This window comes from Macrobrachium rosenbergii, chromosome 6 (genome assembly GCF_040412425.1).
Source record: "Macrobrachium rosenbergii isolate ZJJX-2024 chromosome 6, ASM4041242v1, whole genome shotgun sequence".
Classification (NCBI taxonomy): domain Eukaryota; kingdom Metazoa; phylum Arthropoda; class Malacostraca; order Decapoda; family Palaemonidae; genus Macrobrachium; species Macrobrachium rosenbergii.
In genome coordinates, this window is record NC_089746.1 from 24,206,648 (window position 1) to 24,217,074 (window position 10,427).

General features: G+C 35.3%; 2 protein-coding genes across 2 annotated transcripts in view; both read left to right on the forward strand.

The window, feature by feature from the left end:
• Positions 1 to 477, forward strand: part of LOC136839338 (uncharacterized) — a 1,404-nt gene extending 927 nt beyond the window's left edge. Inside the window, exon 3 of the mRNA XM_067105231.1 lies at positions 1 to 477. This exon is cut by the window's left edge and continues 99 nt beyond it. Within this exon, the coding sequence (XP_066961332.1) occupies positions 1 to 224 (224 nt within the window). The 3' untranslated portion in view covers positions 225 to 477.
• A 7,117-nt stretch (positions 478 to 7,594) lies between these two features.
• LOC136839340 (uncharacterized) lies at positions 7,595 to 8,923 on the forward strand. Its single transcript, XM_067105233.1, has 3 exons — positions 7,595 to 7,646; positions 8,073 to 8,183; positions 8,384 to 8,923. Exons 2-3 carry the CDS (start codon positions 8,078 to 8,080, stop codon positions 8,704 to 8,706), a joined length of 429 nt encoding a protein of 142 aa, XP_066961334.1. The 5' UTR covers positions 7,595 to 7,646; positions 8,073 to 8,077; the 3' UTR covers positions 8,707 to 8,923.
• The last annotated feature ends 1,504 nt before the right edge of the window (positions 8,924 to 10,427 follow it).

A 10,427-nucleotide genomic window follows, 5' to 3' on the forward strand; every position in this document is an offset into this window, starting at 1 on the left:
AACATGAAGGAAAACTCTTCGAAAAGGTGGAAGATTGTGGCTTTGAGCCCAAGCCTTCTCCCGGCTGCAGAGTCAAGAACGAAGCCGACCAAGCTAAGCCATACCCAGCCTGCTGCCCCGTTTACGAGTGCCAGCCAGGTGCCACCCTCCAGTACCCAACTGAAGAAGAACTGAAGGCTGCTGCAGAGCAGGCTGCCAAGGCTGCCCAAGGCACACAAGGTTAATTAGTCACTTGGAGAGGATCTAGTCTACAATTGAAATGAAAACCTGAGTAGACTTAATAACAGAATATATTCTTTAAATGTATTTTCTCATCCCTGTGCCAAAGATTATGTTTTAACGATCAAGTTTAGAAATAAAATGTGCAAAGGAATGGACAGGGAAAAATGATCTTACCCGGAGGAAAATGAATGTTAGATCTCAATATATATATTATATTTTTATACTTATTTTGAAAATATAAAGAAATATTACTGACTTGGGAGTTTTTCTGATCCATTCAGTGAAAATGACTCATTATCAAGAAAGACTTGAAATGAAAATGGCTAACTATCAAGCAAATGAACTGTTAATTATAATCCATGTTTCAAAACTCTTGGTAACGATATTTTTATATCAACATAACGCCATTTTCCAGTACAGAGACAACGCCACAGAAAAACGCAACCACTGTCACACTCGAAATTTTTCATTAACTGACCAATCGTGGATGTGCTAATGGTCTGAGAATCTGATGCACTGTGGCTTCAGGGAGACGAGGGCATAGTGGTGGGCCGTGAACACTCTTTCTTGAGGCCAACAACAACAGCATACATTATTTCTAGCGATGTCTTGCCCCTGTCGTGGTAGTAAGTGGGTTTATCACAATATTGCTGCGATAGGAAGTGTCAAGTTTCCGGGGTATAATTATTTTGTACCTTGTGACACCGAGTTACCGGTTGTGAACTTCGAGTGAGGAAGTGTCCGCTAAATGGCAGATGGGCCTCTGTTCCTGATGACTCGATCAATCACGGGAAAGGGAAAGAACAGCATTAAGAAGGAGGAGGAGAGGAAGACGCAGAAAGGGATCGATGTCTTGAGTGTAAAAGGCTTGAAATTCATTTCTCGCTATAATGTGGTTCGGATTCCACAATAAGCTGTAGGTCCCGTTGCTAGGTAACCATTTGGTTCTTAGCCACGTAAAATAAGTCTAGTCATTCGGGCCAGCCCTAGGAGAGCTGTTAATCAGCTCAGTGGTCTGGTAAAACTAAGGTATACTTAACTTTTTTCTTTCAAAACACACGTAACTGTGGCATCCTGCAAAAGTGAACGAATTTATAGAAGTTCAAACAATTTTGTAAAAGAGCGATAAAAGAGCTTCCTTCAGAATTATGTATCAATACATTTGCATATATTAGCTCATGAATATATGCATTCATATAAGTGATCGTTATACTCATGTGAAATATGAAAGTATTATAATAAAAGCGCTGCAAAACTTTGTCTTTAATATATATGGAAAAAGCAATAATAAACTAAGTTAATTTCCCAGATTAAGTGCTCGAATTATGGGCAACAATAAGACAGGAAATACAAACATTTTCTTTAAGCAGACGCCGTATTTTGTATGATTAACTTCCATACCAACTTTTATGGAAATGCGTTGCACTATAATCAAATAGAATATCGAAAATTTATTGGTCCTAGATATCAGTCCTATGAGCGCGTATTAACTTTCTTATTCGTCTCAGCATTGCATTTTTGATGAAAACTATTAAGGACGTCAACTATCAGGAATTCTCATTCATACGCCAAGGCCTGACCCCGTTCTGACTGAATCATGTAAATTTCCAAGTCATCGACATACTTCTTGTTGATCACGAAAGGGTCAGTGCATACACAGTGCATACATGCTAAAAGTTGTTCTGCTTCTAGTTACTTGTTATTATTTCTCGGTCGACTGGTCTAAAAGCACAATAGAGGAAGAGCGGAAATAGCACTCTTGATTCATCTATTTTTTATCATATTGTTAAATCACAGCTATGATGAGACATCTCTGTTTAACTAATCTGATAGAGCCCTTGATAGAAATATTGTGTCATCTGGCATCTGACAAATAAGCTCTTGCGTCACTTGAAATGAACTCGCTTATCTCTAGACACCTGACGATTTTTTTTCTTAGGCATAACCTTGGAGTGAGTTGACTAGTAAAAACTTCCGTTGAAACCGTTCACAGAGTGTAACCAAGAGGAAGACAGCATTTGGTTGTTTTGTGAAGCCGTCAGTGTTGGTACGGAAGGGCATCGCTGTGGAAGAATGATCTCAATGTTTGTCCTTCAAGAGAGTAACGAACCTCTTTTTAAGACAGTTGATCTGGTTTTACGATAACGTTACGTTGCGCCACCTGATTTAGACCTTTCTCATTGGCAAAGGTATTTTGTTTTGTTGTCCAGGAGTTAATGGATAGGAATGTTTCTGATATCTTTTTGCTTGAACATGAATTGAAAATGTGGTGTTTTGAAAGAATGAGTGGGCAGCGTGAGAGGTAAAGAAAATAATACAGCCATCACCGCCTCAGTCATCTTTTATATGCCGATTCAGAGATGAGCCTTGTGTAAAAAAAAAAAAAAAACCTTTCGCAGCATTACATGTTGATATGCCTACACGGATGGCTTATAACAATTACGTCAGGATATCTGGCACAATCTGACCTCTAAACTCTATATTGGACGCACTCTCGCGGTTCCTTGAGTGTATGTTTAGGCTAACACCTTTTGGACCTATTTATTGCTTTTTAGCTTGTAATTTTCATTTTCTTTGTCACGGTACTTTCTTAGTGCTTTCATTGTCAAAGAACTGTATGAATGTAATATAAATATATCAGATAACACTTTTTATTATGTTCAAACAAGATCTCAAATGTAATATTATAAAAACAACTAAATCAACTGAATCACCAACGAAAAATAAAGAGAAAAATAGATCTAGGGGAAACTTTTAGTTAACCTCGTGAAAAATTCAGTCTTCCAGTGCTTGTCTGGGGAGGGAGTCATGGGGCAGAGATTTCACTTGTTTTTGCGAGCGGCAACTTTGTGCAGTTAACCCAATGTTTTGTCACTTCGTCACAAGGATTTCTAGGAATTTACTAGACTTGGCAGGTTCAGAATATTTGGTCACGTTCTACATTGTATCATGCAGATCATTCATCACCCGAAACGCGTTTATTGGTACGTATTTCATTCAAATATAGAGCAAATGAGTAGTAGTGAACTTTATCAACGCAAATTAACTGGAAGTCAATTTAAGTCCTGGGAGTGTAAGAAAAAGCTTAAAGAATCGTTGGACAGTATAGAATACGCTGATTGTTTCACCATAGCACCACCCCTACAATGAACAAAGTTATGTACTAGGAATGGTAAATGATACATTGGTAATGAGGAAAACTTTTGAACATCATTTTGTTGGCAGAATAAAAGCCGAGATTCTCTAAGGAGAATTTTACTTAGCACTATGCATAAAAACCATACATAATTAAATTATTTACACTGAGCCTTGTAGATTTTATATTATCATACTTAGTATTATTGGACGGATTAAACATTAATTATATTAGCAGAATAAAAGCCGAGATTCTAAGGAGAATTTTACTTAGTACTGTGCATAAAATGCATAAATAATAAAATGATTTGCATTGAACCCTTTAGATTTTATATTATCATGCTTAGATATTATTGGACGGATTAAACATTAATATTCCCATGCGTCAGAAAATCATCACTTACGTTCATATCTATATAAATTTATTAGAAAATTCCTCCCAGGAGTCTGTTAGAAGATTTTAAAACTGCAAAATGCATTAAAAAAGGTTTAATAAAGTATGTGTATAATAAAAATCGTTTATTTTCATTTCATTATAATGAGTCTAACTAAACAGTTTTGGAGGGCAAACACAATCAAGGTTTTATATTTTCAATATAATCTGAGTCTAACATGAAATATTTCAGACTTTCAACCTTTTGCAATCTAAACGGCAACATTAATATTAATAAATCAATTAAACAATAGTTAATTGACTACTACAGTGCAAATAATTATTCATGTATTCTTTTATAGTAAAGGAATATTCTAATTCAGAATCGGGCGTATCCATACACTACCATAAGTATCATTTTCGTAACAATTCCATTTTAATGTGAAAGTAAACATTAGCATCCAATGATATTATTTTCCTCATTAAAACAAAGATATAATTCCTGACGTAGCTTACATCAGCTTGGACTTGGTTCTTATTCAGGATATCAACAAACCAAAACAGAATGCTTAAACATTGCCTGCTGAAGGACACAAAAATTAGTGTCGTCATTTTTACCTCATGTTTGGGATAAATGTTTCTTATATTATTAGGATCATATCATTGAGGAATAATTAAGAATTATGGTTATGCAAAAATAAATTGAGGACGAAGCTTATCCCAAAAACACCTGCTGAAAACCCAAAGGATGCTATCATCTGAAGCCTCACCCTATACAAAGAAAAAGGCAATGATGTATGTGTATATATATATATATATATATATATATATATATATATATACATATATATATATATATATATATATATATATATATATATATACACACACGTATGTATGCATATATATAAAACTATATATGTATACTGTAAATATAGATATTGTATATATACAAATAATATATATATATATATATATATATATAGATATATATATATATATATATATATATATATATATATATATATATATATATATATATATATATATATATACATATATAAACATATGTCATGATGCGTCGTATTTGAACAGAGGAGGTTACTGCACATAATCTTAGCTTTATGCCCTTCTTCGACGCATAGTGACTCCCCTCAGTCAACTAGATAACCGGTACATTTTTTACTGTTCAAGTAAATATAAGTTCCATTTATTTTCCAGCAAAATTGCTCAGGTGAATCCACCCTGCAGTGAACATACACACAGACACACACACACATATATATATGTATATATATATAAAGTAATACCCCGAACTTGCGCGATTCACAGACACACAAATTTTTCATTGGAACCTAACTAATGGTCATACACGAGTTTTTCACAGACACACGAACATTTGCGAACACTGAGAAACCCTGGAAAAGTATTTATGTTTAATTTTTTTATGTAATTTATAAGTTTTCGAGCTTTTATGTGTAAATTAAATAACATTAAATATTATTAAGAGTAATAATTTCTCTCTCTCTCTCTCTCTCTCTCTCTCTCTCTCTCTCTCTCTCTCTCTCTCTCTCTCTCTCTCTCTCTCTCTCTCTCTCTCTCTCTTTTAGTGAAATGAGAGAATTTTTATGGTACATGTACACAGGTATGTTTATTTGTATGATAAACAAACTTTTTACCTAATAATAAGTACTAATTTTCAAATAATAATAATAATAATAATAATAATAATAATAATAATAATAATAATAATAATAATAAAACTGTAATTACAAAATTCGTATTATTTTAAACAAACAAATTCTTCCCTCTCTTTTGTAAGAAGGTCAAGGCAAAAGCAGTCAGACATGTCATTTAACATGACAAGAAGGGGAGAGTTGCTGACCAATGGTCAAAGGTTTCTTGTAATTCTGTGTGTGTGTGTGTCCGTAAAAATTTATAAAAATTTAACTCTCTTAAGTAAGGACAACTGTTATCTCTCTCTCTCTCTCTCTCTCTCTCTCTCTCTCTCTCTCTCTCTCGTTCGAAGTTAGCCAACCTATGTATTACAGTACTGTTTCTCTGTATGTCTTTAACTGTACAGTAAATAATTTTAAATTGATCTAATTTTACCTGTACCGTTTACTAACTGCAAATGCGCCGTTCTAAAACATAGGGACATAGAGCATTTCAGAACATAGAACATTTCAGATCGGTGGAATGGGGGAGAGAGTCACACACGGCTATATTCTTACGTTAACCATTTATTTCTTTTTTTAAGGGTAATGTATTAAGCTAACTTTTAAATGAAAATACAGTAACTTTAATTTCATTTAAAAGTTGGTTTAATACTGAATTTCAATCTTTTGATATCAAACGTAAGAATAACTTTCTCTCTCTCTCTCTCTCTCTTGGTATTCTCTCTGTCTCCGTAATTATTCATAAATAATTTAATTTGACATTTCAAGTAAGGACAATCCCTCTCTCTCTCTCTCTCTCTCTCTCTCTCTCTCTCTCTCTCTCTCTCTCTCTCTCTCTCTCTCTTGTGTCATTCTCTCAGTCTCCGTAATAATTGATAAATAATTTCACTCTCTTAAGTAAGGACAACATATCTTTTATCTTTCTCTCTCTCTCTCTCTCTCTCTCTCTCTCTCTCTCTCTCTCTCGTTCATAGTTAGCGCTCACACATTTTTACAACTTATTAATTCTCTGTAAGTCTTTACCTGTGCAGTAGATAGTTTAAATTGATCTAATTTGACCTGTACCGTCTACGAAGTGTAAATGCGCTAGTGTTGCAAATACATTCTAAAACATAGAGACATAATAACTAAGAGTTGTATTAGTCAAAATAAAAAACACTATTTGTTCATGAAAAAGCATTTCAGAACAAAGAGAAAGAGACGCAAAATAAAGAAGTTATTAAAAAGAGGTTGAGACGACTTATAAAAATAGATCGTTGAGAGAGACAGAAATTCTCTTCCAACTCTCAATTTTTATGGCAGCCATTTATTTCTTTTTTTAAGGGTAACGTATTAAGCTAACTTTTAAATGAAATTACAGTAATTTTAATTTCATTTAAAAGTTAACTTAATAACTTGGGAGCATGATTAGGGTCATATTTAGTGTTTAAACTTTAAAAATAAGCATTAATTAGCATTTTTAGGGACCGTGCCAAACTTATGTGAAAATTCACCCTGTGCGAGGGGTTCTGGAACCTAACCTCGCGTAAGTTCGGGGTATGACTGTATATATATATATATATATATATATATATATATATATATATATATATATATATATATATATATATATATATATATATATATATATATATTCGAACTGAATTGTGGCTGTACATATCGTGGTAGAATAATCATATTATTAATAATAATTTTGTCTTATAAAGATTCAGTCGAATCATATGGTTAAATGAAAGAAAACAAAAACTTTGGATATTCCAGGAAAAGATTCCAGTGACTTATCAAAACATATCATTCTTTTTTAGGGGTATGTGGCGGGTATGCTGTACGATGGCTGGACGTCCGGAGTGGGTAGGGAAGCAGATAAGTTCCTCAGCAGGTTTTTGCCATCGACTTACATTAAGGATACGATTTTGTAACGGAGGTTCCTTGGGATTTACTTAACATTGCTGCTGCCTAAAATATCGTTACTTTCTACTTCGTAATACATAAATAATTGATAACACACCGCATTTCTTCACCTGTTTGGATGTTCAGTACAAGTCAAACGGGAATTAATCAAGCAGTGAGAAAAACGCCCCGTGAGTCCCAAGATGGCATAAGAAGAAGAGTAAACATTGGAGTGTCTGGCATCTCTCACGATCCTTGAAAATGGGATATAAAAGGTCACAGGATTGTTGGTTGGTACAGAACACCTATTACCCTTCAGTGTAAGATCAACACTACAGTGAGCCAAGGTAGGCAGGAAAACTGCAGGATCAGATATAGTTAAATTCGAAAATTTTGAATATTCATGTTTTCAAGTGGTGTTTCATCTCATAAAAATGAATGTGTTAGAAATTACCTCTGCCTTCTCTTTATGGAGGCTTTGAAAATATCCATACTTAATGACTCTTCCAAATAGGACAACGGGAAACATTTTATTGCAGAAGATTAGGCGTCTTTGTCTAGAAATCATGAAAAATATTTTAGGCTTTTTTGACCTCAGTTACTCATGACCGTTAGGTTAGGTTAGGGAATTCTTTCCAGAGCATTTGAAAAGGCATAAGGAACTTAGGATAGCTACTCACAATTAGAAATAATATTTTCATCATGATGTTGATTCCACTTTAAAGCTAAAGAAATTGTTCCAACGATAGACTTCTTTTCAATCTCCAATACAGCCAAGATGAAATTCCTAATTGTGGCCTCCTTCTGCGTTGCTGTGGCTCTTGGTCAGAGCGTTATTCAGCCAAAACCAAGTGTTCGGAATTTGCCTGCTGAAGTCCGCCCAGGTTAGTATCTGTCAATATTACTTTAAAATGCATCGTTTTAACATGGAGAGTGATATCATTATCAGTAAAGTCCAATCATTTATTCAAGCAATAAATTTCTGTGCTCTGTCATACAGGAAACAAAAATATGTAAAAAATTTACTTCAGGAAATAGCATATGGTAATCTGTTATACTTATGATTAATTTTCTGCTTAAACAGAGGCTCCAGATCAATGCTACGCAATCACAGCCAAAAAGGGCTTCCCAGTGGGCCAATCTTGGCCCCTGACTCCCTTCTGTGGCAAAGCCACCTGCATTCAGCATGAAGGAAAACTCTTCGAAAAGGTGGAAGACTGTGGCGTTGAGCCCAAGCCTTCTCCCGGCTGCAGAGTCAAGAACGAAGCCGACAAAGACAAGCCATACCCAGCTTGCTGCCCCGTGTACGAGTGCCAGGAAGGTGCCAGCCTCCAGTACCTAACTGAAGAAGAAGTGAAGGCTGCTGCACAGCAGGCTGCCAAGGCTGCAGAAGGCGCCCAGGGATAAGAGACCTCCATGAATCGTTCCCATACAAAAATCCATAGAAATCAATAATGAATAACTGCATTTTACCCGGAATCCATAGTTTAATGTTTAATTAAATCAGTAAACAAGAACAAAAAATAATAAGGGAAGTGCACCTTATTTACAAGATATTAGTAATTGCTGACAACTGTACTGAGAATTTATATTTACATTTTTATTGAAAAAAAACTCAAGTTAATCACAGTTTTCTAAACCTTTTAATAGAATTTATATAGAAATGTCTATGAAATTCGTCACGACATTATAATAGACAATTTTTTATCAGTGTTCTGTAATTGACTAACAAATATTAAAACATTCAAAAACCTTACATTAGGTAACAAAAGCAGTTGGAATATGCATCTTGCAACTAGAAATTCTCTTTTCTTTTATCTGGTGTCGAAAGAATTATGGTTTGTTATCTTAATGGCCGTGTTCTTTATGCAGCAAGTACTTATGGACGTTGTTTAATAAATGTCCACTCATTCCAATAACAGTGCCAGCTCTCACGTACTCATTAATACAGATCCCTTGGATAAGGATGCGTCATTAAAACAAACCCTGGAAAAACTATCTCCCATGAAGGAAAAAGATGAAAGATTAAAACCTAAAGGCATTTCTTTACTTCATAGACAATTTCTGACAATATGCATAAACAAAAAAGTTTATGTTCTTAAATCATTGTTAAAATTTCGAGGGTTAATGACATGTTGCAAGAAAGAGCTTCCAATTGTCTACAAAGTTTGTTGTTTAAGCTTCTTAAGATTGGCGTTATGCTAGCTTGGGCTCTTTCCCACAGGGCAGCCTGTAAAGCCGTAAAATATACACAAGGGATGGACACGTACTTTGCTACAGCATACGGACGGTATAGTAGTGTGGGAATGTTTATAACTGGTCGACCCTTGGCCTGACTGACCGTACCTTTGCAGGTGACTTCCCAGATGGCATCGGTTCGTAGACTTTGCCAGTTGAAAGTGGGTGTGTCATGTCCGCCATGACTTCCTGTTCTCAGGCATCACATTGCGGACGATTCCTCTTCTGCAGGTGAGGGAAGGAAAGGTGAGGATTTCATCCTTTGTGTTCACCGTCGATTTAAATTTTTGTACATACAGAACCCCTAAGAATTGTTGTAGGCGACTGTCGGGATGGCATCTAAGATTTTGACTGATTTTAACAGAACAAGGAGGTTCAAGCTATTTTAGTGCGTTTCCCTGAAGGGCTTCAATATTTCGTCTTCCTGTAGATGGCAAGAATGACGTTTGGTTAGGCGTTGACTCCTTAATCGTGAATGTGCTAAAGGTCTGAGATTCTGATGCCCTGTGTCCTAAGGGGAAGGAGGGAATAGTGATGGGTCGTGAACCCCTTGTGGAAGAAAATGATCTTTAAGTGGTATATGAGCCTCTCTTTTTCGAGGACTGCTCCTGTGATGTTAGTCAGTGGTATGATCAGAATATTGCTGACTTGGAAAGTACCAAGTTTTTGGGATGTAAATATTTTGTACCCCGAGTCAGATGAGCTTCTGATAAATGCTTGTGGACTCCTTTGTAGGAGGAAATTTCTCCTAAATGACAGATAAGTCTTTTCTCCTGAGGACAAGATCAATTACAGGAGAAGAAAATAACAGCATTCTCGCTGATCTGCACAGCGTGAAAGACACCAAATACAAATAGGAAGCATGAGGAAGAAAAGAGAAAAGGTCACTG